This window comes from Carcharodon carcharias, chromosome 5 (assembly GCF_017639515.1).
Source record: "Carcharodon carcharias isolate sCarCar2 chromosome 5, sCarCar2.pri, whole genome shotgun sequence".
Classification (NCBI taxonomy): Eukaryota; Metazoa; Chordata; class Chondrichthyes; order Lamniformes; family Lamnidae; genus Carcharodon; species Carcharodon carcharias.
The window spans coordinates 191190774-191205329 of NC_054471.1; the positions used below are offsets into that span (position 1 = coordinate 191190774).

At 43.5% G+C, this 14556-nt stretch overlaps 1 protein-coding gene across 2 annotated transcripts in view; it reads left to right on the forward strand.

Annotated features, from left to right (window-relative positions):
- Positions 1–7054: 7054 nt before the first annotated feature.
- Positions 7055–14556, forward strand: part of otofa (otoferlin a) — a 480240-nt gene continuing 472738 nt past the window's right edge. For both annotated transcript variants that reach the window (XM_041188008.1, XM_041188007.1), the window contains exon 1: positions 7055–7133. In XM_041188008.1, coding sequence (XP_041043942.1) covers positions 7055–7133 — 79 coding nt within the window. The remainder of the gene's footprint in view (positions 7134–14556) is intronic.

The following is a 14556-nucleotide window of genomic DNA, read 5'->3' on the forward strand; positions in this document are numbered from 1 at the left end:
ATCTGCCTCCGGGTCTCCACCAACCACCCTCGCCATCCCTTCTATTGCTACCATCATACCTTCACCCTCCCACCCTACCACCTCACTTTGCCCTCGATCATTCTCACCCTTCCTCCATACCACACCCACCCTCAGTTTTCTCCCCAGTAGGCAGACATGGACCTAGCCAGCTCCTCCCATGCACGTTCACCTGCACATCCCCCCTCAACACCCTTTCCCCCATTCAGAACCCTTTCCCCCCACGGATCCCGTCCCCCCCCAAGAAACCCCTTCCCTCAGTCCTCCCACCACCCCACCTCTCCCGGACTCGCCCTCCCCCACCCCGCTTATTCACTCCCGCTTCCTGACTCCTTCCCCCAGCCTCACCTTTTCCACAAGCCTCATTTCTTCTGCCACCCTTACACCCCCCACCCACCCCCCACCCCCCCCCACCCCCCCACCGCCTTGCCACTCCTTCCTCCCTTTGGACACCCTCCCCTCTCCACAATCATTCCCTTGCAACTTCCACCCCTCCTTAAACCTACCTCCCCAGTTCTCCCCATCCTCCCCCCATTCACCCTCCCCCCTTCCCAACCTCCCCCTAGACACCTTCATTCCCCCCTCCCAACCTCACCCCATTCTGACACCTTCACTCCCCTCCTCCCAACCTCATCCCCACCCCCGACACCTCTTCCTCTCCCATCCCCTCAACCATCATCCATTGTGAGCATCAACGAAGACTTTCCAACTTCCGTGAGCTGCTTCACAGCAGAGCCATGTCCATGAGAATCCAGCCAGCGTGCCATGGACATTCCTCCAGTGTGCCGGTGCTGCAGCTTCTGCTCCTCAGACGTCCACGATGTGAGCAAAGCCCTGGTGGGTAAGTCTCAACATCTGCATGTCACACTTGTCAAGATGTGTTCTGCACCAGCGTGCTTTCCCACCGACCTGGGTGGACAATCCAGCAGAAGGGTGACGATTCCGATGGGCAGGTCTAATAATGAGATGCTGATGTGTTACAATGAGGTTCTCAATTTCCGATGGTGGAGAATGCGGCCCACCATCAGCAGGCTGAGTGGACGATCGCGAACTGGTTTCACGCCATCGTGAAACAAATCACACCATGTTGTCCACTCACACCACCGAACACACCCAACAGCGGCAGGCAAGGAAAATTCCGGCCCAGATTTCAGGTCAATAGTGAGCCCCCAGGATGTTGGTAGTGGGGTTTTGTTGATAACAATGTCATTGAATGTAGATTCTCTCTTGGTGAAGATGGCACTTCTGTAGTATGAATGTTGCTTGCCGCTTATCAGCCCAAGCCTGAATGTTGTCCAGTTCCTGCAGCATGCAAACACAGAGTGCTTCATTATCTGGGAAGTTGTGAATGAATCTGAACATTGTGCAATCATCAATGAACATACCACTTCTGCTTTATAATGTAGGGAAGGTCGTTGATGAAGCAGCTGAAGATGGTTGGGCCTCGGACAATACCCTGAGGAACTCCTGCAGCAATGCCCTAGGGCTGAGATGAAATGCCTCCAAGAACCACAGCTATCTTTCTTTGTGCTAGATATGATTCCAACCAGTGGAGACTGTTTCCCTGATTGCTAATGATTTCAATTTTACTGGCCACCAAGATGCCACCAATCAAAAGCTACTTTGCCTAAAGCTGCAATGCATTGCTGAGCAGGTGAGTAAGTGTCACTTGATAGCATTGTCATTGACCTCATACATCAAGTTCCTGATGATTGGGAGTAGATTGGTGAGATCATGATTGGCCACAACAAAAACAGAGTTACCTGGAAAAACTCAGCAGGTCTGGCAGCATCGGCGGAGAAGAAAAGAGTTGACGTTTCGAGTCCTCATGACCCTTCGACAGAACTTGAGTCTCCGGGCTCACTTCTTTGGGCAGGAGTCCTCTCTCCGTTCAACGGATCCTTTTACCCATCTCCAATATTCTCCCTCCACCTGGACCCCTCCCTCTGGATTCTTACCTTCTCTTGATTTTTCATTGAGAACTGTCGGCACGACATTAGTTGTCTCAATTTCTCTGCTCCTCTCACCCATTCTAACCTGTCTCTCTCTAAACTTACTGCACTCCATTCTCTCAGGTCCAACCCTGACATTGTCATCAAACCCACTGACAAGGGTGGTGCTGTTGTTGTCTGGCGCACTGACCTCTACCTCGTGGAGGCTGAGCGTCAGCTCGCAGACACTTCCTCCTACCTCTCCCTGGACCATGACCCCACCACTGAACATCAAGCCATTGTTTCCAGGACTGTCACTGACCTCATCTACTCTGGGGATCTTCCTCCCACAGCTTCCAACCTGATGGTCGCCCAACCTCGGACGGCCCGCTTCTATCTCCTACCCAAAATCCACAAACAGAACTGCCTCAGTAGACCGATCGTCTCAGCTTGCTCCTGCCCCACAGAACTCATTTCTTGTTATCTTGACTCCCTTCTCTCTCCCCTTGTCCAGTCCCTTCCCACCTACATCCATGATTCCTCTGACACCTTACGTCACATCAACAATTTCCAGTTCCCTGGCCCCAACCGCTTCCTCTTCACCATGGACGTCCAATCCCTCTACATCTCCATCCCCCACCAGGATGGTCTGAGGGCCCTTAGCTTCTTCCTCGAACAGAGGCCCGAACAATCCCTATCCACCACTACTCTCCTCCGTCTGGCTGAACTTGTTCTCACGCTGAACAATTTCTCCTTCAACTCCTCTCACTTCCTCCAAATAAAAGGTGTGGCTATGGGTACCCGCATTTGCCCCAGCTATGCCTGTCTCTTTATGGGGTATGTGGAACATTCCTTGTTCCAGTCCTACTCCGGCCCCCTTCCACAACTCTTTCTCCGGTACATCGATGATTACTTCGGTGCTGCTTCATGCTCTCGTCGGGATTTGGAAAAATTTATTAATTTTGCTTCCAATCTCCACCCCTCCATCATTGTCACGTGGTCCATCTCTGACACTTCCCTTCCCTTCCTTGACCTCTCTGTCTCAATCTCTGGTGATAGACTGTCCACCAATATCCATTACAAACCCACCGACTCCCACAGCTACCTCGACTACAGCTCCTCACACCCCGCTTCCTGTAAGGACTCCATCCCATTCTCTCAGTTCCTTCGCCTCCGTCGCATCTGTTCTGATGACGCTACCTTCAAAAACAGTTCCTCTGACATGTCCTCCTTCTTCCTTAACCAAGGTTTTCCACCCACGGTCGTTGACAGGGCCCTCAACCGTGTCCGGCCCATCTCCCGCGCATCCGCCCTCACGCCTTCTCCTCCCTCCCAGAAACATGATAGGGTCCCCCTTGTCCTCACTTATCACCCCACCAGCCTCCGCATTCAAAGGATCATCCTCCGCCATTTCCGCCAACTCCAGCATGATGCCACCACCAAACACATCTTCCCTTCACCCCCCCTATCGGCATTCCATAGGGATCGCTCCCTCCGGGACACCCTGGTCCACTCCTCCATCACCCCCTACTCCTCAACCCCCTCCTATGGCACCACCCCATGCCCACACAAAAGATGCAACACCTGCCCCTTCACCTCCTCTCTCCTCACCATCCAAGGGCCCAAACTCTCCTTTCAAGTGAAGCAGCATTTCACTTGCATTTCCCCCAACTTAGTCTACTGCATTCGTTGCTCCCAATGTGGTCTCCTCTACATTGGAGAGACCAAACATAAACTGGGCGACCGCTTTGCAGAACACCTGCGGTCTGTCCGCAAGAATGACCCAAACCTCCCTGTCGCTTGCCATTTTAACACTCCACCCGGCTCTCTTGCCCACATGTCTGTCCTTGGCTTGCTGCATTGTTCCAGTGAAGCCCAACGCAAACTGGAGGAACAACACCTCATCTTCCGACTAGGCACTTCACTGCCTTCCAGACTGAATATTGAATTCAACAGCTTTAGGTCTTGAGCTCCCTCCCCCATCCCCACGCCCTTTCTGCTTCCCCCTTCCTTTTGTTTTTTTCCAATAAATTATATAGATTTTTCTTTTCCCACCTATTTCCATTATTTTTAAATATTTTAAAATCTTTTATGCTCTCCCCACCCCCACTAGAGCTATACATTGAGTGCCCTACCATCCATTCTTAATTAGCACATTCGTTTAGATAATATCACCAACTTTAACACCTATGTGTTCTTTTGTTCTATTGTTGGTGACATCTTTTGATGATCTGCTTCTATCACTGCAAAACAAAAACAGAATTACCTGGCAGTCTGCTGCCAGACCTGCTGAGTTTTTCCAGGTAATTCTGTTTTTGTTTTGGATTTCCAGCATCCGCAGTTTTTTTGTTTTTTTGCTTCTATCACTGCTTCTATCACTGCACCCCACAACCACACCAACCCCCTCCACTTCTCTCTCTCTCTCTCTCTCCGTCCTCCCCCCCACCCCCCCCCCCACACCTTAAACCAGCTTATATTTCAACTCTTTCTTGGACTCGAACTCAAGTTTTGTCGAAGGGTCATGAGGACTCGAAACGTCAACTCTTTTCTTCTCCACCGATACTGCCAGACCTGCTGAGTTTTTCCAGGTAATTCTGTTTTTGTTTTGGATTTCCAGCATCCGCAGTTTTTTTGTTTTTATCTCCATGATTGGCCACATTGGGTTTGTCCTGCTTTTTATGGACAGGGCATTATTTTGTCTGGCTACCGCTGCATTTGAACAGCTTAGCGAGAGGCACAGATAGTTCTGGGTCTTGAGCCTTCAGCACTTCAGCTGATATGCTGTATTCAGTGTGCACAATTGTTTCTTGATATTAAATGCAGTGAATCGAATTGGCTGAAGATTGGTTTCTGTGATAATGGGAACCTCAGAGGGAGGCAAGATGGATCATGCATTCAACATTTCTGGCTGAAGTTGGTTACGAAAGGTTTAGCCTTGTCTTTTGTACTCATCAACTGGGCTTCAGCAAAGGGGATGTTCATGGAGTCTCCTCTTCTATTAATGTTAATTGTTCACTACCATTTTTGGCTGGAAGTGACAGATCTTTGATCTGATCCTGCCACCCAACCATCAAACTCCCACTGACTAGTATATTCCACACTGTGTATGTGTGCTCTGCCTAGGAGCAGGCCCTTGGCTCATTGGCCTGCTGTTGCTTCACCCTGAGCCAATTTTCTTGGTAGCTTTTGTCAGTGGTGGTTTGCCATTTCCTTCCACCCTCAAGGGCATGATGAGGAGGCAGATCCCAAGCCTACCTCAGTTGGAACAGGAATCGAACCCTGTGCTGTTGGCATTATTCTGAACCACATGCCAGCTATCCGGCTAACTGAGGTACAGGAAGAATGAACCCTAGAAGACTTGACAGACTTATAGGCGTGCACAAATCTAGTAGGTGCAAGGTTTGCTGCATTTGATTCCTTCTTCATCCACTGCTTTGTAATTAAATGACTCAAAGATGCAAAATGCTTGACCATTTCTTAGCTAAGGAAAGTTTTGTTTAACTTTTCAAATAAACGCTGTAATGAATTTGTCATGAACCTAGATATCTTGTACATTGATTTTCCATACATAATTAATGCCTCTGCTCATCCCAGTAAAAAAAGTCATAGACTAATTTTCTGAACTATACATTTTCTGCCTTGATATTTTGTTCAACTTTGCTTAACAATCTCAAAATACATGTTGGAAGGCAGAGCTATCGGTGAAGGTCCTCAATCAATAAATTAGAACCCTAAAGGCAGATATTGTAGACTAGCATTAAGAAGTGGTGTCTTTTGGTTACAAGGCTAAATTGCATGTCAGACAAATGAGTTATGAAAAAAAGACTGTAAGAAATTTGGATTTCTGATGTGAAATGAGCCACCTGAACAGTATAGATTATAGAGCAGTATAGATTATTAAGGGTGTAGAAAAATGTAACTTGGAATATTACATTAGATTAAATTGCAGGAATACACTGCAGGAATACACACAGGTTCACAGATTGATAGAGTACTCTTGCAATAGGTATCATGAAATCCTTCTTAAAAAGATGAAATGAACAGCACCTGAAATGAGTTTCCAGATAAAAAGGAGTGAAAGTAAAACCCTGGAATCATTTAACAAACATTGGACATTATAGTTGGATGGGTCTTTTGGGTGGATGAATCAAATAGGCCAAATGCCCTTCCTCACGGGTAAATCCAACCTATCCAGACAGCTATAAAAACAAAAAACTGCAGATGCTGGAAATCCAAAACAAAAACAGAATTACCTGGAAAAACTCAGCAGGTCTGGCAGCATCAGCGGAGAATAAAAGAGTTACCGCCGATGCTGCCAGACCTGCTGAGTTTTTCCAGGTAATTCTGTTTTTGTTTTGGCCATCCAGACAGCACTCATCTTCCTTTTTACACCCTGATGCCATTGTCACTTGTACCATCAACTTATCCAAGACAGTCTTCATCTCTGGTTTATACCTTCTCTCTGATCATGCTTAGACTCGGGCTTATTGTGTTGGGCAGCTAGTATATTATGTTACAGAATGTACATTATTAATTTCCAATTTTTAACTTTCTGCCACTACAACATAGAAGACTACTTCCATTTGTCATTCCTTGGGCTTCCAAAGCTATAGCAAGGCAGGGAAATGACAAATAAAATTCATAATGTGTCACGATTCATCAAAACTCTCAACACAGCAGGAGCCCAGTTCAACATCTATGTTTATAGGATATAGGCGCAAAGAGAAACAGTGTACACATTGAAAATGCATCTGCTGCAGTTTCAAAATGCAAGTCAACGCCCCCAACAGCTGGATTAAGTCAACTGGCGCCTATTGAATGACAGTAAATATGACAGGACAGTAGCTGAAAAAATACAATATATGTCATCGGTACACGAAACCCGCTTTGTTAAGGAAGCCTCTAAATAATTTAGGGATGCCTAAGCAACAAACGGGATGAGCTGCAGTGAGTTGTAGTGAGAGGAGGAGGAGACGCTGGGCAGCAGTTTCTCTCAGTAACTGCTCATCTGTGTGTGTCTAACTGGCCGAGAAAAGCCAGTCAGAGTGCAGCATACTCACTCCGAGAGCAACACTTAACTCTGGACAGAGACTCAAGCAGTCAGGATGGCTCTCATGGTCCACCTGAAAACCGTCACCGACCTCCGAGGGAAAGGCGACAGGATAGCCAAAGTAACATTTCGAGGTAAATGGAGAGACTTTTTTTAAAAAAAAATAAAAAGCCTCTAATACGCAGAGTGCATTTACACGGCAAAGCGCCGCATTTGGATGCAGTGGTGTGTTTGTAGCAGGGTGTACAAGGCGCTCATATGTCAAGTCAAGGTGCAGCCGGGCGGAGTGGAATTGACTGTGTTGGTGTCACGATGTGGGCTGACCCCGATGAAATCCATCCAATTTTGGCACCAAAGAAAGTTGTGGTACACGGGGATCCGGGGAGCGTGTTAAAGTCGGCGTGAACAGCGGTGCCAAACCGAGTTAACTAGTTATTCTAACTATGGGGTATTATGGTAGTTATTCTGTTTAACTAGGTATGTTGACCATGGTGTGTTGAAGTACATCTATAATTTATGTGCGTACATATAGTATGTAAATATACCACCCAAATGCAAGTGGTTAGTTCTAGTTATATTACTATTCGTCTCAGGAACAGTTGAATTATGTTTAATGCGGGTGATGTGCAGACAAATCCTCAGTTAAAATCTCTCTTAATTGTATAACCATTGTCTCATAGCTGAGGGAAGCAGATTATACCTGATACTTATTTCAATGTCTCCAATTTTACCGGACAAGAGTGGACAAAGCTCTGTGGCTCGGTGCCTGATTGCTCATTTAATTCTCAAATTATTGGACCTTGGCGTTTCTTATGCCAAAGCCAAGTTCTGGAGATTGATTGGCACCCGTTAAGGTTTTAGAAGCTGTTATCCGGCTTCTGGGACTCCGGATTAGAGACGGACGAAGAAAAGAGGAGAGACAATATTAGATGTGGAAATAAAAACAAAGCGACGAGGATGCTGGAAATCTGAAAAAAAGGCAGAAAGTGCTGGGAGTATTCATCAGGTCTGGCAGCATCTGTGGAGAGAAACAGAGTTAACGTTTCCAGTCCAGTATGACTCTTCTTCAGAACAGGATTGAAAGGCACCAAGTGGTCAAATAACGAGCACGGAGTCCATGCCGGAGATCAGAAGAAAGGAAGGTGGAGAGGGTCAGCGAGGGAAATCAACGCGGCAAATCCCTAGAGATCCTTGGAGTGGCTCCTCCCATTCCCATGGGTTTAGGGAAAAACATTCAAATCAAGGAGCCTGTGTGATTTAAGCAAAAAATCTTTCGCACACGGTGATAACTCAGCTTATTTATTTATTTTAAATAGATTGTGTTAAAAGGATATAAGGATAGAAATTGGTGTTGGCGGTATTAGTGCACAGACCCTTACTGTACGGGATGAGGCTGTTCAGTCCATTCAACTAATGGAGCTTCTTAAGCCCCTTAACAAAACGGTTCAACATTTCTATTGAAATAGTGGACAGAGTATAGCACCTGACTATATTAATCATTAGTTCACAAAATGGCCAATAATATTTTAACCGATATAACCAATGCACAGAAAATCCGCGATTTATTTTTCTCGTTATTCTGTTGATAACTAAATAGAACAGTTTAACAGGAGAGATACAATCTCAATGTCAGGAAGTTACTGATAAAGGGATACTGTAAAACATGTTTCCCCATGAATACACAATGGAAACACGCACGACTACTGCTGAATATTTTCTCAAAAATGTCATACAATGTGGTGAGAAAGGACTTCAGAGGGAACGTACTAAGGTTTACATTATTCTTGCCGTCAGATATTTAGCTTGAACCATATAATCAGATTACATTCCACTTAAGGCAGGGTTCAATATTACTTTAGTGAGACTGGAGGTTGTGCAAAAAGAAGCTTTCGTCTCACTTTTAAACCTCAAATTATATTGCGCACCTAGTCTGAGATCAGTAGTTGCTAGACCTGATTTACGCCTTGAGCTGTGACCGCAAATAGACAGCTCTGCAAACGTTTCCTTATATGCACGCCCAGAGCTCTACCTATCCAGCAGCTACATTTTAATTGAAGAGAGTAGATTGCTGGGTCTCTTAAGACGAACTTGCATTTACATAGCACATTTCATGGTCCTTGGATATCCCAAGGAACTTCACAATTAATGAAGTATCTTTGAAATATGGTAACACTGGGGGACAGGCAAACACAACACCAAACGCAACACCAAATCCCAAACGCATGTCCCCCAGTGAGATAAATGACAAGATAATTTGTTTTTCTGATGCTGGCTGAGGGATAAAGGTTGACCTGGAAGTTGGGAAAACTCATGTATTCTTATTCAAATTGTGCCACTTGTGTTTTTTAGGCCCATCTAAGGGAGTAGATAAGACCTCAGTTTGACATCTCATCCTGAAAGTCAGATCTCCAACATTGCAGCACTCCTTCAATTCTGCACTGCAGTGTTAACCTAGATTATATGCTCAAATCTCTGGAGTGGGAACTGAATGTAAAGGCTTCTGACTCAGAGATGAGTGTGCTACCCAGCCTGATACCGACAAATATTCAGTACCAAATTTATAAAGTATCAAGAAGATCTAACAGAACACCAGAATATTTTTAATTCTGGTGTTATGTTAAGCCCAATTGTGTGCTATGCATTTTGTAGCCTAGACAGTATCAGACAGGCTTCTGGAGGGAGCCTCACATTGATCAGTTCTAGCACACTCAGGAATTAGGTCAGAGCCTGACTCGTGGGTTGCACTGCTATTTTCACATCAAACAGCATTTGAAACAGTTTAAAAGATTATAAATGAGGCTTTAAAATCCGGACACATTACTAAATTTGCTTCCTATTATGGTTAAGTCAAAAACAACCCAAATATAGTTCGAAATACCTGTATGATTATTCCTGACTCACAGTTTCATTCTTGTAGGTGTTATAAGTAAATTAAGTGTAAGTTATGTGGTAGAGGCACCGCTGAATTCCGTGCATCTAAAACAGGAATAAATAAGGGGTAAGAGAATCAAAATGTGTAGTGTTCTTTTTCACCAAGGTTTTAATCAATCTGACAGCTGTACAAAAGGATTTTCAATGAAATGCCTAAAAAGCAGTACATGGAGGTTTCAATTCACTGGAAATTGAATGAAATTGGTCACCTTGGAGTTTTTGAAAGGTGCCTGCAACTTGGAAATGAAGGAAAAGAAAGGTTCAATGCTCACATTTAATGCCAGCGATGTATTATTAATTTAGTGAATTCACATAGTGCAGTTCATAACTGAACGAATAATTAGGATGCAGTTATCATACCTTATAATCTATCTTCCAACAGTGACTACACTTCAGAAGTGTTTCATTGGCTGTAAGCAGCTTTGGGGACACGCTGAAGTTGAGGAAGGTGCAATATACAGCAACAACAATTTATATTTAAATAGCACCTTTAATGTGATGAAATGTCCCAAGGCACTTCACAGGAGCATTACAACAAAAGGGTATGACACAGAGCCACATATGGAGATATTAGATCAGATGACCAAAAGCTTGGTCAAAGAGGCAGATTTTAAGAAGTGTCTTAAAGGAGAAAATGAGATATAGATGTGGAGAGGTGTAGGGAGAAAATTCCAGATCTTGGAGCCCGGATAACTGAAGGCATGGCAACCACTGGTGGAGCGACTAAAATTAGGGATACACAAGAAGCTAGGATTGGAGAAGTGAAAATATCTCAGAGGGTTTTGGGGCTATAGGAGATTACAGTGATAGGGAGGGGAAATATCATGGTGGTATTTGTAACAAAAGCATAAGAATCTTAAAATCAAGCCAGTTCTTGGCTGGGAGCCAATGTAGGTCAGCACGCACAGGGGTGACAGGTGAACGGGGTTTGCTACAAGTTAAGACATGGGCTGCAGAGGTTTGGACCACCTCAAGTTTATGGACGGTAGAATGTGGAAGACCAGCCAGGAGTGCATTGGAATAGTCAGGTCTAAAGGTAACAAAGACATGGATGAGATTTCAGCAGCTGATGGGTTGAGACAGGGGTGAAAGCGAACAATGTCACATTGGTGAAAATATGCAGTCTTAGTGATGGCCCTAATATGAGGCTGGAAGCTCTTCTCAGGATCAAAAGTGGCACCAAGTTTGTGAACAGACTCATTTAATCTCAGACTGTTGCCAGGGAGAGAAATGGAATTAGTAGCGAGGGAATGCAGTTTGAAGCAGGGACTGAAAACAATGACTTCAGTCTTCCCAATATTTCAATGGAGGGAATTTCTGCTCATCCGGTACTGGATGCTAAGTAAGCAGTCTGATCATCTGTCTGTGCCACAGGGATCAGTGCTGGGGCCTCAACTTTTTACAATTTATGTAAGTTACTTGGATGAAGGAATGGTGGCTAAATTTGCTGACGGCAAATATAGGTAGGAAAGTAAATTGTCAAGGAGTTGTAAGGAGACTACATGACATAGGTTAAGTGAATGGGCAGAGATCTGGCAAATGGAATATAATATCAGCAGATATGAAATTGTTCATTTTGGCAGGAAGAATAAAACAAGCTTATTATCCAAATGGCAAGAAATTGCAGAGCTCTGAGATCCAGAGGGATCTGGGTGTCTTAGTACATGAAGCACAAAAGGCTAATATGCAGGTTCAGTAAGTAATTAGGAAAGCTAATAGAATGTTATTATTTATTGTGAGGGGAATTGAGTACAAAAATAAGGAGGTTATGCTTCAGTTGTACACGTTATTGGTAAGACCACATCTGGAGTATTGTATACAGTTCTGGTCTCCTTATTTAAGGAAAGATGTAAATATATTAGAAGCAGTTCAGGGAAGGTTTACTAGACTAATACCTGGAATGGGTGGTCTTATGAGGAAAGGTTGAACAGGTTAGGCTTGTATCCACTGGAATTTAGAAGAATAAGAGGCGACTTAATTGAAACCTTTAAGATCCTGAGGGTCGTTGATGTGGAGAGGATGTTTCCTCTTGTGGGAGAATCTAGAACTGGGAGTCACTGGTTAAAAATAAGGGGTCGCTCACTTAAGACAGAGATGAGGAGAATTTTTTTCTCTCAAGAAGGTCATAAGTCTTCGGAATTGTCTTCCTCAAAAGGCGCTGGAAGCAGAGTCTTTGAATATTTTAAAGACAGAGCTAGATAGTTTCTTGATAAACAAGGGGGTGAAAGGTTACTGGGAGTAGGTGGGAATGTGGGGTTGAGGTTACATTCAGATCAACCATGATCTTATTGAATGGCGGAGCAGGCTCGAGGGGCCAAATAGCCTCCTCCTGCTTCTAATTCGTATGTTCGTATGTTTATCTAGCAACAGTGGAGGAGTCAAGGGAGGCGGTGGTGAAGTAGAATTGGGTGTCCTCAGCGTACATGTGAAAACTGACACTGTCTTTGGATACCACGGGGCAGCATGTAAATGAGAAATAGGAGAGGCCAAGGATCGATCCTTGGGGGACACCAGATGTAATGGTTCTGAAGCAGGAAGAGAAGCCATTGCAACGTGGCTGTGTTAAATGCAAGTCTTTCTTTCTACGTATCAGGACTGCCATAAATTTGAAGCAGAAGCTCATTTTCAATGGGCATTATGTTTTGAGGTTTTAATTTTGTCCTTTTTACATCTCTGTTTCAGTCTATTTTCATAGGCGGCCCCAAGTCCCGGACGGTATTTTTGTTTGCTCTGGTAACAAGATAAAATGTGTAACAGCCCAAAGAAATGAACAGAGAATCCCACTTCAGATTGCCTGGGCTTCTGGTTTTGTATCATGCCTTCAATGTTTTCTCAGCAGGGGGAAGAATCACAATGCAATAGACCAATTTTGCAGATTAACTTCCAAACAATTGCTTAAGAAAAAAGAGGCACTCAGTAGAGCACATAACTCTGCCACGCTGTATTAATTCAGTGTTATTACAATGACACAGCTCTTCCTTGAAGCTTCTCCCTGCCAGGTTGATGCTCTGTAATTACAAAGTTAGAAAAGTAAATATTTTTTCTTAAGAGCTTCTATCTCACTGAGGAGGCTTCAGGCCAATTCACATCCAACAACCTGCTCTGAGAACTCTGCTCATTTTGACAGCTGTGAAAAATTAAATAACAGAAGCTGAGAAAATCCATAACATTCTAAAAAAAAAGAACATTCTAAATAAAACACTTTTCTTAAAAAAGTCAATTCACCCTATCTCCCAATGTTAACAGATCCTTTAAAAAATGCTAGGATCTGAATCTGGATCTGCATCTTCACTAAAAGCTAATCAGTTCTTCTTTGGGCTGTAACCAATCTGTATACCAAGTTTCATTGAAATCCATCCACTCTTTGTTGTAATAGAAATAGAATAATAGAAACTGATACTTTAAAGTTACAGTGCATAGGTAGTAGTTCCTTTTCTTTCCTTCTTCTCGCTGATTACAGACATGATCTAGCTCAAGTATCCCTTTTCAAAGGTTTCCAATAGGCTCAATGATTTGAGAGGCAGGCTTTGACATAGTCACTTGGGCCATTTGAATTTAAATAGTTGTCTGTTAAGTTCAAGAAGAGATGCCAATTAAGCAAATCTTTGAACAAATCATACTTGGGTTCTCATATGATTCATTCTTCCAACTGGACTAACTGGAATATTCTTCTATGAATGAAGTTGCTTTTTAATTGTCTATTTACTGTAACAAAATTAATGAACCAATGTAAACATAGATCTAAGACAAAATTTCTTTTCTCTCATGGCAATAGGTTTCCTTGATATCAATAACTAACAGTGCGACAGTCAGAATAGTTACAATGAGGTCCAAGACACTTCATTCTGTGTCATTTCTTGTTATTTAGCTTTCGTCTTCAGTTTCACATGAATTGCTATTTGGGTTTGTCTACAATTCTGCTCAAGTAATACTCTTCATATTAACCCAAGGCTGTTTAGCGTGACTAAGCTGCAGTATGACTTTGTCGGTATGATAGGAAATGAGATGAATGGGTTTTCTCGTACAAAGAAATCTTCAATCAGGAAACTTTCTCAGCTGGTTATCAACAAGGGGGGAAAAAGTCTAAAGTGATATTATGCCTGACACGACAATACATAATTAAACGACTAGACAGGAAAATACCCAGCACTTAAACATTGGAAGATTCCAATCTCTCAATTCTACACAGCTACTATGTAATATTGAATATGCTGAAGTGAGATTCTGATGGGAAACAGGTTGTATTCTGAGATATGTTTTCTTCAACAAGGATTATAGTTACTGGGAAAGAAAGGCTCTGTGTTTGTGTGCATGTGTTATGTGTGTGTGTGTGTGTGAACTAACTTTATTTTATTGAGCTTAGAAGGTGAAGAAAAAATTGATTAAGCTATTAAATTGATCTTGGAGGATAACAACAGGAACCTCACAGACCTTTCAGTTGAAGTGAATTGTGCGAAAATCATTTAATAGTGCACAAAATAAAAACATCTGCGGCACTAATTTCCTAAAATGTGCACTATTGGTGCAGACACGCTATTTTTGTCCATTAATTAATGGTAGAAAATTATGAGCTGCATAGCTATAATAGATGGTGGGTGAGGCTCCCCACTGGTAGCACACATTCTG